The sequence below is a fragment of the Acomys russatus genome, chromosome 17 (genome assembly GCF_903995435.1).
Source record: "Acomys russatus chromosome 17, mAcoRus1.1, whole genome shotgun sequence".
Lineage (NCBI taxonomy): Eukaryota > Metazoa > Chordata > Mammalia > Rodentia > Muridae > Acomys > Acomys russatus.
Window position 1 is genome coordinate 60763565 of NC_067153.1, and position 13084 is coordinate 60776648.

The 13084-nt window shown below is 54.1% G+C and overlaps 1 protein-coding gene across 1 annotated transcript; it reads right to left on the reverse strand.

Annotated features, from left to right (window-relative positions):
* Positions 1–5047: 5047 nt before the first annotated feature.
* On the reverse strand, positions 5048–8802 carry Ddn (dendrin). Its single transcript, XM_051160310.1, has 2 exons — positions 8578–8802; positions 5048–8170 (listed from the first exon to the last, which is right to left on the reverse strand). Exons 1-2 carry the CDS (start codon positions 8784–8786, stop codon positions 6259–6261), a joined length of 2121 nt encoding a protein of 706 aa, XP_051016267.1. The 5' UTR covers positions 8787–8802; the 3' UTR covers positions 5048–6258.
* Between the last annotated feature and the right edge of the window lie 4282 nt (positions 8803–13084).

Below are 13084 nucleotides of genomic sequence, written 5' to 3' on the forward strand. Positions count from 1 at the left end.
TCTGGATCATTCCTGGACAGTCCTGGATGGGCAGCTGAGGAGATGACACACCAAGGATCCCGGTGGCTCTCAGCGCTAAAGTTCGAACAGCGCCACCTCGTGGTAAATGTTGGGAGAGCTTCCAGAGACACTAGCTACTGGGCAGCAGCGATCCTCCTCCATGCTACGTTGTCATGGCAGGGTTGCTCTTACAGTTTTTATTTTAAATCATCCCCCCACTTTTTGAAGTAATGTATCGTGCACCCTAGACTGGCCTCAAGTCTCCCATGTGCTGAGGATAAACGGTGAATGCCTGATCCTTTTGCCTCCTGAATGCTAGGATTTTGTGGGGTTACCATGTCCTGTTTAAAGAGTTCTTCGGACCAAATGTGGGGCTTTGTGAATGCTAGGTGAGTACTCTATCAGCTGAGTTACATCCTCGGGACTCATTTTCCTCTTTCCTACACAAGCCTTTTTGGAGGAAAATGTTTGGCATTGAAATACAGTAAGATGTTCCCAGCTCGGAACTGTATCTTTCAATTCCTCCCACAAAAGCTTCTGTGTTCCTTTAGTCAGAGGCAGAGCCTCCTTGCTTTCCCCATGTAGGCCTCGAATTCCTGGGCTCAAGGGAGCCCCACCCTCAGCCTCCCAAGTAACTGGGACTATACAGGTGTACCTTACTGACCCTGGTGAAGGCCGAATACTTTATTCTTGCCTTCAATACCCTCTTCATGATCTATCTAGTCCTCTTTCCTCTCCAGGGCTTTGTTCCCTGTGGAAACCATATGTCTTTCCACATTCGGGATGCACCCCCTTCCCTCATCTTGGTAAAAAAAAACAAAAAACAAAAAAAAAAACTACCTCAAACATCCCTGTGGAGCCTCTTCAGTGTTCCCTTGGGAGATTGGCCTTGCCTTTCTGAGCTCTTTGCTCTAGGAGCTTTCCTTCCTGACACCCACTGGCCATCTGTGTATGTGGTAGGCTAGGCTTCCACATGCCTGAGGATGTGTGCTTTCCATTTTACCACCCCTTCCGACACTGAGCTATCGACATCATATGAAATGATGACTAGGTTGGCTCATGGCTGAAATAGATACTTGGATAGAAAGACATGGGAAGGCTCTCAGGTGCACAGTGGATGAGTTCGTGACTAGATTCGTGAATGGACAGGAGGGATACATGGACGGATGGACGGATGGACGGATGGACAGGTGGATGGGTGGGTGGGTGGATGGATGGACGGATGGACGGATGGACAGGTAGATGGGTGGGTGGGTGGATGGATGGATTGATAGATGGGTGGGTGGATGGGTGGACGGATGGATGGATGGACAGGTGGGTGGGTGGATGGATGGATGGGTGGGTGGGTGGATGGATGGACGGGTGGGTGGGTGGATGGATGGATGGATAGATGGATGGATGGATGGGTGGGTGGATGGGTGGATAGATGGATGGATGGATGGATGGACGGGTGGGTAGATGGGTGAATAGATGGATGGACAGATGGACAGATGGACGGATGGACAGGTGGATGGGTGGGTGGGTGGATGGATGGACGGATGGACAGGTGGATGGGTGGGTGGGTGGATGGATGGATTGATAGATGGGTGGGTGGATGGGTGGACGGATGGATGGATGGACAGGTGGGTGGGTGGATGGATGGATGGATGGATGGATGGATGAATGGATGGGTGGGTGGATGGGTGGATAGATGGATGGATGGATGGATGGATGGATGGATGGGTGGATGGGTGAATAGATGGATGGACGGATGGACAGGTGGATGGGTGGGTGGGTGGATGGATGGACAGATGGACGGATGGACGGATGGACAGGTGGATGGGTGGGTGGGTGGATGGATGGATTGATAGATGGGTGGGTGGATGGGTGGACGGATGGATGGATGGACAGGTGGGTGGGTGGATGGATGGATGGATAGATGGATGGAAGGACAGGTGGGTGGATGGGTGGATAGATGGATGGATGGATGGACGGATGGACAGGTGGATGGGTGGGTGGGTGGATGGATAGATTGATAGATGGGTGGGTGGGTAGGTGGACGGATGGATGGATGGACAGGTGGGTGGGTGGATGGATGGATGGATGGATGGGTGGGTGGGTGAATGGATGGATAGATGGATGGATGGATGGATGGACGGGTGGGTGGATGGGTGGGTGGATGGAGCATCCAAATGAAAAATAACTCACTATCCTAGTTAATACAAGGAGATTCAAAGAAGGGAGCCCACCCCATGCCATGCCATGGAGAGGCAGGGACAGTGCCTATCTTAAAATGTTAAAAATGTCCTTCCTCATACATGCCCCGCTAGAAAACTTGTCTCCCAGAGGCATCATGGATATATTATCATCCCCTCTAAGTCCAAGTCAAGGAGTTGTCCCTCCTTTCTGCTCTCCTTTCCTCCTCCCTCTTCTTGTTCTTCTTCTTCTTTTTTGTTTTGTTTTGTTTTTCGAGACAGGGTTTCTCTGTGTAGCCTTGGCTGTCCTGGACTCACTTTGTAGACCAGGCTGGCCTCGAACTCACAGAGATCCGCCTGCCTCTGCCTCCCGAGTGCTGGGATTAAAGGCGTGTGCCACCACGTCCGGCCTTGTTCTTGTTCTTCTTCTTCTTCTTCTTTAAATATGGAAGGTTTCTCCACTGTGAATGCCACCTCTGCACAGGCACCATGCTAGCCTCCTCTCCATTGCTCCAGTTTTAGTATATGTGTGGCTTCCCTGAAAGGTGTGCCTGGGTCTCCTCTGAGTCCCTGGCATACACAGTTACTGGGCAAGTGGACAAATGCATCATTACTGAGAGAACTATACGCTGTCCTCCATGGACACACTCTGCACACGTCCCAAGTCCCTGTGTTCAGCAGTTTCCTCTGTCCTCTTCTCCTGCAATCACATCATTGATTTCTGTGATGTCGAAGCTACAACCTGTGTCTTGTTTGTTTATCCTTACCCATTTGTAGCTGGCCTCAGGACATCCCAGAGCTCTCTCAAGTCTGAAAAGGACAGGGTTCCCCGGCCCCCTAGTGCCTTATCAAGAATGACAGAACTGTGGGGCAGGAAACGCTTCCAGGAAGAACTTGGCTGTTAACCTAAGCTCTGTTGTCCCCAGCTGAGCAGCCCTCCCTCCTGTTCTTGCAGTCTTTCCTCCTGATCAAGGAGGCGGTCCCAGGGGGTTGGTTGTGGCCTCCTTCAGGAGGCTGGGTGGCTGGCAGACACAGCTACATTTAGAAGTCATTTTCACAGCAGGGAGTCTCTAACCAGCCACCCACAGGGCTCCATGGGGCCTAAGATACTACTTAGCAGGGTCTGGCCCTAAAACCTGCAGCCTCTCTCCTCCTCTCCTCCTCCTCCTCCTCTTCTCCCCCTCCCCTCTCTCCCTCTCTCCCTCTCTCTCACCCTCTCCCTCTCCTCTCCCAGAACTTTGGCAGCTGATTCTGACTTTACCCTTGGCAAGCTCTGGAAGAAGGCACACCGTTGCCCTGACACCTTGCACAAACTGGGGTGGTTGTTACCTAACCTAGGGTTTGTCTTTCTTTAATGTTGGGAACCCAATTCGGGACTTTGTGAGTTCTAGTTAATCATACCAGCACTGAACCACCACCGTCCAACCCCACTCCCCAAGGATTGCACTCCCCTTCTGTTTTGGAGACAGAATCAGAATCCTGCTGGGCTAGACTGGACTGGGCCTGAATTTGCTATGTAAACCAGGCTGGACTCAAAGTTTATAACCATCCTCCTGCCTCTGCCTCCAATTTACAGGAAGTGTTACTATAACTGTCTTCTCTTTCTCTCATATGTGTGTGTGTGTGTGTGTGTGTGTGTGTGTGTGTGTGTGTGTGTGTGTATGGATGGCCTGGAACTCACTATGTACACCAGGCTGGCCTTGAACACCCATCCATCCCCCCTGCCTCTGCCTCTCCAGTGCTGGGATTAAAGGCCACCAGCCTGTCTCTTTTCACTACTTTTTATCTAAATGTCTAGTTTTTAATCTAAATGTCACCTCCTCCATGGACTCTCCTTGGATCTCCTAAAATTAGGATCTCCCTTAACTGACTCTTTTCAGAACCTAACACAAGTGCCCAGTATTTCGTGTTTTCATGTCTATCTGACTGTTAGACAGGCCTTGCCATTTCTACCCTTGAGCCCAGCCTAGAGCCCTGTTCCTAGGAAGAGCACGGTAAACGCTAGGTCGCACTTAGCAGCAGTAAGAACTGCAGTGGATGGTGCTAAGACCTTTGGTGCCTTTGATCTTTGCCCAAGGTGACCTGGCTTCTTTGGCCTCCTCCACCAAGAGCAACAGGAAATGTGTAGGTTACAGAGAAGATCGCAAGTGAATATTCCTGGGGAGCTCCGACCAGTGAACGCCCCTAGAGTTGGGAAACCCGAGCAGACCTTCCTCCTCTGTTTCAAGGCCAGCTGTGGCTGTGCGACTGAAAGCCCTGCCCCCTCTGCGTCCTGCCTTTTCGAACTAACTGAAGACTAAAAGCTTAAGTGTTTTGCGAGCGATCTAAAGTGTTGCGGGAGTTAGGGTTAGAGGGGGTTCGGTGGGAATAGGGACAAGAGACGGGCGAAAAGTCTGGGCGAAGCCCCGCTCCTGACCAGCAGGCGGCTAAATTTACCTAGGCTGACTCAACCCTTGCCCGGAATAGGGGGCGGGGGGGAGGGGGGAGTGCACCGGGGCAGAGGGAAGAGCCGGCAGGGGTGGGGCGGGGGGCAAGGAAGGGAGCGTCCCAGCCAGGGAAACAGGATGGGCCAGAAGTTTCCACCAGAGAGGAGTCCTCCTCCTCCCCCTCACAGCGAGCGGGAAGAAGTCAGGTCCCGAGGGAGGGACACAGTGGGGCTGGGTCATCGCAAGAGAGACTCCAGAGCTTTATAAAGGGAAGAGTAGATTTATTGGGCGCCTACTATGTGCCAGGCACTGTGTAAGACGCCTTATATACATTACCTCATTAAATCCTCACAACAACCCTGCGAGGTAGGTGTTTATAAACCCCCATTTGACAGATGAGGAAACTGAGGCTCAGGGAGGTGAAGTGATTCGGCCAAGGTCACATGGCAGACACAGAGGAAGTGCCCAGGGTCGGAAAGAAAAAACAAATTTTTTAAAGGACTTAAATGTCAGTCTCAAACCGGTTGGCGTGGTTCAATACAAAGAAGGGCTCGGCGCGCCCCAGAGGTCTGGGAGACCGGAGGCCTGCTCCCGGCCCCGCGCGCGGTTTGGAGGTGTCAAGGCGGGAAACCGGCGCCCGGTAACAACTCGGGATCCAGGTAAATGGCAGTGTTGGCGGAAGGACACTCGAGCACCAGCAACCGGGGGGGATCCGCGACCTGCGCGCGCCCCGTAGTGGCTACAGCGAGTATCACACCCCACACCGTCTGCTTAGGATCAGCCTGCCTTCTTTGCCCGGCTGTTTCTAGGAGAGATGCAGAAATTGTCAGGGTCCTAGCCGGTGGGCGACACCGTCTGCGTGGGAAATCCCGACAACACTTCAGAGCATCACTAAAGACACGGAGATGGAGGAAAAGGGGAAGGCCTAAAAATGTCCCAAGCTGATTCATTGGCTATCTTCTGTCTCCAGCTTGGACCACCACAGGCCAGAAGCCCTGGGGAGCACTCACCTAAATTGGGAGGTTGGAATAGAAGCCCTTTGCCCATTTAAATCTGAAAACCTTGACAGTCTTCCGAACTGAGGATGACTGAAGCGGATAAGAACCTTCAAATTCTATTCACTTACAAAATCCTAGGGACGAAAGAATGGGAGGCAGAAATCACTCATTTTACATTTACGAGAGTCCAGGATGCCCGGGTGCAAAAATAGTTACTCCAAGGTCCACCAGGAAGTCGGTGGCAGAGTTGGAATGGAAACTTGAGTTGTAACGTCAAAGAGAGCCTCCTCCTAGTTTGCTGGTTGTGTGTGTGTGTGTGTGTGTGTGTGTGTGTGTGTGTGTGTGTGCGCGCGCGTGTGTGTGTTCTCTCCTGTCAAAGGGACCCTGCCCTGCCCATCGCTTTCTTATGACTGCCACCACTCCTGCCCTTAGGCTTGTCTCTCTGCATGGAAGGTAGCAGGTGTCGAATCCCACCCTCACTTTCCCTGAAACTAATCCTTGAGTTGGCGTGTGCTGCCTTGCCTCTCTTTCCTTTCCTCTGTTTCAAGCGTGGGAACAGGTGTAAGTGGGGGAAAGGAGAAAAGGGAAGCAAAACCAAGGAGAGAGACGACCGCCAAGGATGGGTGGGCTGAGCGACATCAGAACAAAGAGAGATATCGCTCACTCTCTCTCTTTATTTCCCTGTGGAGCTTTCTTGTTGTCCTCTCGGAAGAGGCCTTCCTCGGGTTGGCTCACGACATCTAGAATCTCCCGGATACTGTCTCTCAGCTCGGCAGTCTTGCCGCCTTCCTTGGGCCGGCTGTTCCCAATGGTTGGCAGGGTCCTCTCGTTCCGCCAGGAGGCGCCTGGGGCGTCTGTGTCACTTCCATCAGAGGAACCGCTATGGACGCTGAGCTCCTCAGCTTCGTCTGAGTCCGAATCTGGGGCGGTGTGGCGGCGGATGCGAGACACGGCTTCCCGCAACGCCCCGGCGTAGGGCCCCGGAGTCCGCGCCCAGCCCCCTCCCGCGCGCCGCGGGACCCCAGCCGCTTCGGAGCCCTTCACGCTGCCCGCGCATCCCGGAGCCGCTGGGCCTAAGGTCGGGCGCTCTGGGCTACCAGGCTGCGTGGGGGCGTCTCGCAGGTTCGTTTCGCCCACAGGGAGCTCGGAGGCGCGGTCCCCTAGGGACGACTCCCCCTGCTCTCCGCCCTTAGCTTCGCCCTCGCGACCCTCGCCTGGCTGGTTTAAGACGTGACAGCTCAGCGGTCGCTTTTGGCAAGAGGAGAGATTGCCAGCGGCCCTCTCGCCCTCCTTGTGGCAGGGCTTGGGTTGCCTAGGGCTGTCGCTCACAACGCATGGCTCCCCAGAGGGCAAGAGGTGCACCTGCTTGGTTCGAGGGGTCGGAACATACTGGGACTTTATCACCACGCACGTGGCGTCGATGACAAAGATACCTTCTCTACGAGCAGGACCTCGGGAACTGCGAGGCAGGGTATGGGGGTGACGAATCGCCTTCCAAACTTCCAGGGACTCGTGTTCTGAGCCCTCTCTTTGACCCAGGGACTCTCTCCACCCAGTGCCTCCAGGAGCCCATGGTCTAGGGAGAGTCTGGCTATGCCTAACTGGAGGCTTTTTAGGAGAAGAAAGCCAACACCTGGGAAGCCAAATCGGTTCACTTCCTTCTTTCCCTTTCCTTGAGTCCCTGAGGTGCTGCCTGGACCTGGGAGCGGGACGTGGTGGGCTGCTCATCCTGGAGCCAGACGGAGCTGCCTCGGTGCCTGGACTGCCAGTAGCTTTGCCTTGGGGAAGGCCGTCGCCACCGCTGCTCAGGCCTGCTGCTGCTAGGCCTGAATTTTTCTCCATGGCCCCTTTGCAAGGCTCTGGCCTGGGTCTGCCTGCTGCACAGCCTGGAGCTCCCCCTAAAAGCCCTCGTCCCTGTCTGAGACCCCAGGCCCCTAGAACATCCCGGTAGATTCGAGGATCCAGCCTCTTCTTCGTGCGCCCTCCCTCTGTCCTGTTAGTGACTGGAACTGGGGCTGATGAGGTGGGCGCTCGGGAGAGCTCTGGGCCTCGCTTAGTCCCCAGGGTCCTATGGGGACCTTCGTAAGAAGGTGGAGCCACATAGGGTGGCGGCCGGTCCCAGCGGCGTCTTGGGGCTGTGCCTGCAGCGCCTCTCAGCAGCAGATGAGCCTCATAGCTAGGGGGCCCTGGCCTCCTACCTCCCCATGGCCCCGCCCATGCCACCAATGGGTCACTCAGCGGGAGCGCTGATGGACGGGGCGCTCGCCCCACCTGCCCGGTGCGCTCTGGTCTGGAGAAAACTGGGATCCCTGTAGGTTGGGCCGCCCGAAGGGCGTTCCGGGGTTCTGGGCGGGGCTGACCTAGGGGACTCCGTCGGGCCCCGCCAGCCTTGCGCCTTTTTCTCTCGGTCTCCTTGGCCTCCCGCTCCTGCGACGCCGCCTTCCTTTTCTCCTGTTCCCGGGTTCGGACCTCGGCGGGGGGCACTGCCCGCCAGTTGGTCGCCTCCTGCAGCACCCTGGAGGCCCAGGGTCGGCGGGGTGGCGGCTCAGGGGATCCCGGGCGCAGCCTACACCTGGGACAATGAGCAGGAACCCAGGTGAGCAGTTTGTGAGGAAAGAGAGCCGAGGTCCGGGGAGCTGGGAGGACTGGAGACCACTTGGGGCAGCCGTGTGGGAGGGTACGCGTGAGTGTGTGTGTGAGTGCACGTGCGTATATGTTAGGGCTGAAGTCGAAATGAGACTCCTCGCCATTTCTCCATGCACACTTTAACAGCGACTGCCCCATCTCACCTCCTGCCCTTCCTCACTACCAGTCCTGTCCCCCTAAACAGCGCTAAATGAGTCAGGCCCCAGTCCTCGACGAGTGGGGGAGGGAGGCGCGGGAAAGGGAAGGGCCGGCTGTGATCGCTAGTGCCAGCGGGGAGGTCTGGACCCCATTTCCCGCCCCACCGCTTGCTGCCCCTCACCCTCCTTCACTCACGTGCGGTTCTGGGGCCCACGGGCCCAGTGGCTGGCCTGGATGTCCATGGACTGTCGAAAAGGGGCGCGACGACTATAATGACAGGAAATAGTCTTCACTTCAATCACCAACAGCTTGGACTTCTGCACCCAGAGGCAGCTGCCCGACTCCTCATCCTGGAGCTCCCGGGGGCTGTCGGGCCCCTCGGAGAATAACGGGCCATCCAGCATCCTGCCCCACCCCACCCCGGCCCCCCACCCTCCCACCCGCCCCGTGAGCCCCCTCCCAACCCAAGGAGCGGGCGCCCACTGCAGAGCGGCAGGCCCAGGGACTGGCAACTATATATACCCGGGCACACGTGTGTGCCTGTCTGTGTGTGTGTATGTGTGTGTGTGTATATGCGTGTGTGCTCGCGCGCGAGCGCGCGCGCATGTGACACGCCGCCGCCGCGGACTGCTCTGTGCTGCTACCTCCCCCATGTGCACGGCCGCCCCCTGGGGCCTGGGATTGGACGCCCCTTCCCACTGCTTAGGTCCCCCAAGCCTAATGGGACCCGCGAGTGGGTGGGGAGAGACTTCTGATCCTTGCCAAGCTCACAGTGCCCTCTTCTCCAGCCCCCATTTCCCCACCCTTCCTGAATTTTAACCCTTTGCTTTCTTTCTTGTCAGGTTGCCTGACCACCAGAGGTCTATCCTTGCCTGCCTGGACTCCTTTCTCTGACAGGGAGCGGCGAGAATAGAACTCAAGGTCTCTGCCTGCCACTCTCTGCTCGTTTCCATGGGGTTGGGGTGCAAGAGAGGCTGGCCCACAGCTGGGGGGGGCGGGCTATTTTTAGTATCAGTGGCATTTGGGTGCAGCTGAGATGAGTAACCGGAGCACTGGAGAGAAGAGGTGGCAGCTTTCAGGACGCTTTTGTATGAGTCTGGGGACAGCTTGCTCCCCCAAGCCCTCCAAAAAGTGGCTCCTGTACTCTTTTCACTTTTTCTCTGCTGGTGTGTAAGGCCGAACTCAGTCTGTCCTGGCCACCTGAGCAACAGGAAGACTCCTACTATTAGATTTGGTGTCCTTGGACACCCATAGGGCCTTGTAACAGCAGCAGGCTGGCTCCCCTCACCCAGAGGCCAGGATTCTAGGGTTACACAGTTTTGTGCCCACACAGCTCTACAAAGCCTTATGTAGGGTACAGATGAGTGCCTACATACACTCGTACCCTAATATGGGTGGGGTGGGGTGGGTGGAGGAAGGGCAGTGTGTTCCTGTGGCACAGCCAAATCCCCTAGCAACAGAAAGGATAAAAATGGCCTTTCTTTCCTAGGAAGGGGGTCCCACTCACTACTGCCACCCTGATGCCTAGTTCACTTCATCACCCTGAAGCACAGCTAACCTTTTGGACTGGCTCTGTTCTGGGGGGTTCGGCGGGGGGGGGGGGGAAACAGACGGTGCTGATTGCATCCTCAGGCTCCCTCCCCCCCCCAGCCTGCACCAGGTGTCCCCTGAGTCACCATGGTAATGTTAGTGGCAGCACAGCCCACGGCAGCCCTTCCATGCAGAGACTTAGCAACCATGCCTGGCAACCATGGCAGCAGCTCAGTGGAGGGGAGGGGTGCAGGGAGCAGGAAGAGAGGGTGGCTACAGCTCCTGAGGAAGAAGGGACCATTTGCTTCTCCTGACTTTAGGAACGTCCCTTGTCCCTTGTCCCCTGTCTTCCTCAGCTCCTGGCCTCAGACTGAGACTTGGTGATGGAAGACTTAGGGGGCAAATGGGAGAAACGAGAGATCCCAGCTGGTTTTTCCTAAAAGCGCATGGAACATATGGGTACAGAGCCTTCTTTTTAAGGGGACAGAGATCAAAAGGGTTGTGACAGGGTAGACAGGACTCACCGAGAAGCAACAAAGTAAAATCTAGGCTGTCATGCTGTCCCATTAAGTCCCCCCTCCTGGCCCCATGCACCTACCAGCTGAAGAGGGCTCCAAGGCACTGCTTCCCAGCAGGCCCACCACAGTCCCACAGGTTTTAAAGCTGTGCTTCCTCCTTAGACAAACCCTCCCCGATGAAGGAATGTGACACAAGAGACATTTGTCCTTTCCACCATGCACACACCCCCCACACCACACAAGCACAAACAAGCTCTAATTCTAATAAATTTGGAAGCCTCCCTCCCCCAGGCTTGGGAATGTGCTGAGAGCATCAAAGATGTGAATGCAGAGGCAGAGGCAGCCTTGAAGGGCGACCTCTCACAAGTGTCTGACCGTTTCCTCGGCTTCCATCATGAAGCCTGCTTTGGAAGAACAGGAATAGTATGGCAGCGGTTCCTCTGAAGGCACAGGCACAGAGGAGGGAGAGCGAGGGAGTTTCTCAGAACCTGCTCCTGCCCTGGATGCAAAGCCATGGCAGAAGGGAAGGCAGCCTGGCACTCACTCCTGGTGTTTGGTGCTACTCCTGGTGTTTGGTGCTACTCCTGGTGTTTGTTTGGTGCTACTCCTGGTGTTTGGTGCTACTCTTCGTTTGTGTGGTTTCAGCACAGATAATGGGTCTGGTGGGTTGACCACAGCACTGCTTTTCTCCATGAGCCACTCTCTATCTTAGAGGAAGGGGTTCAAACAGAACACCAGTCCAGCGAAACCCAAGAAGTTCAACCTTTCCTCAGAAAGGTCTGCCCAAAGACCCTAATGGGTTTTCACTGTCGGACATGTTAGGGACTTTTGCATGGGCCCTATCTATGGTCCAGACAGAGGAGGAAATAAGATAAGAGTAACCACAGGAAATAAGGTGGGAACAGCAGTCACGAGAGGAGAATTGGAGAGGAAGTAAGATTAGTGCAAAGACAGGAAACTAAAACCTAGAATCAGACGGTTGAAATATAAGTACTAGCTTTTAAATTCTTATTTTGGTTTTTCAAGACAGGGTTTCTCTATGTAGCCCTGACTGTCCTGGAACTTGTTATGTAGATCAGGATGGCCTCAAACTCAGAGATCCACCTGCTGGGATTAAAAGTATATGCAGCCACCACCACCTGGCTTCCCCACCCCACATCCACCTAAGAGACATGAGCTCACTATGTAGTTCCTAGAACTTGATATATAGACCAGGCTAGCCTCAAACTCAAGAGATCTGTCTGCCTCTGCCTCCCAGGTGCTGGAATTAAAGGAATATGTCTCCATGTTTACCTACCAGCTTTGTTAAAAAAAAAAAAAAAAAAAGTGTGCATGATGTTTTGTGTGTCAGCGCAGTGATGCTGTGTGTATGGAGGTCAGAGGTCAGATCCATGGGATGTTCTCTCTGTCTACCTTTAAATGGGTTCTGGGGGGCTGGCAAGGTGGCTCAGAGGTTAAGAGCACTGTCTGCTCTTCCAAAGGTCATGAGTTCAATTCCCAGCAGCCACATGGTGGCTCACAGCCATCTATAATGTAATCTAATGCCCTCTTCTGGCCTGCAGGTGTACATGCGGGCAGAGTACTGTCTATATAATAAATAAATAAATTTTTTTAATAGTCTGGGAACTAAACTCAGGTAGCTGAGTTGCAAGTGCCTTTACCACTTAGTGCTTTTTACTAGCAGTGTGGATCTGGGCCAGCTTTTGAGTTTCTATGCTTCACTTGTAAAAATTCTCTTAACACTGGAAAAGGAGCTGGGGAGATGGCTCACTTTGTAAAACACGCCCATTGGAGCTGGAGAAGCTGAGCTCAGAGGCTACGTAAAAAGCCACTTATGGCCAGGCAGTGGTGGCGCACACTTTTAATCTCACCACACGGGAGGCAGAGGCAGGCGGATCTCTGTGAGTTCAAGGCCAATCTGGTCTACAGAGCCCAGGACAGCCAGGGCTACACAGAGAAACCCTGTTTCAAAAAACAAAAAGCCACTTATGGTGGCATGTGTGCTTAGTCCTAGGGATTCTTGGAGCCTGCTGGCCATGTAACCCAGTCTGTGTGGCCAATGAGAGACACTGTTACAAAAATAAAGGAAGCCTTGTGAGGACTGCTGCCTGAGCTGTCCCCCAGCTGCACACCCCTCACTGGCTGGAATGGCATATAACAGTTTTTAAATGGGGGGCGGGTTGGCTTAGCAGTTAAGAATGCTGGTTGCCTTTCTAAAGGATCTTGGTTTGGGCAGGAAAGATGGTTCAGAGGTTAAAAGCACTGGTTGCATAAATAAATAAAAATAAAAATAAAAATGCCCTATGAACAGATATATATTAAAGCAATAAATCTATTCCAAGATGAAAAAAAAAAAAAAGAGAGAGAGCACTGGCTGCTCTTCCAGAGGTCCTGAGTTCAATTCCCAGCAACCACATGGTGGCTCACAACCATATGGAATGTAATTCGGTGCCCTCTTCTGGCTTGCAGGTGTGCATGCAGGCAGAACACTGTATAAATAATAAATACTCACAGGGCAGTTCATAATAGTCTGTAACTCCAGTTCTAGGGATCCAGTGCATCCAGGGACACCAGGCACGCACACACAGAACACACACATTCATGCAGGGAAACATCTGAACGAGCAATTTAAAAGAAATTTAATTTAGGATCTG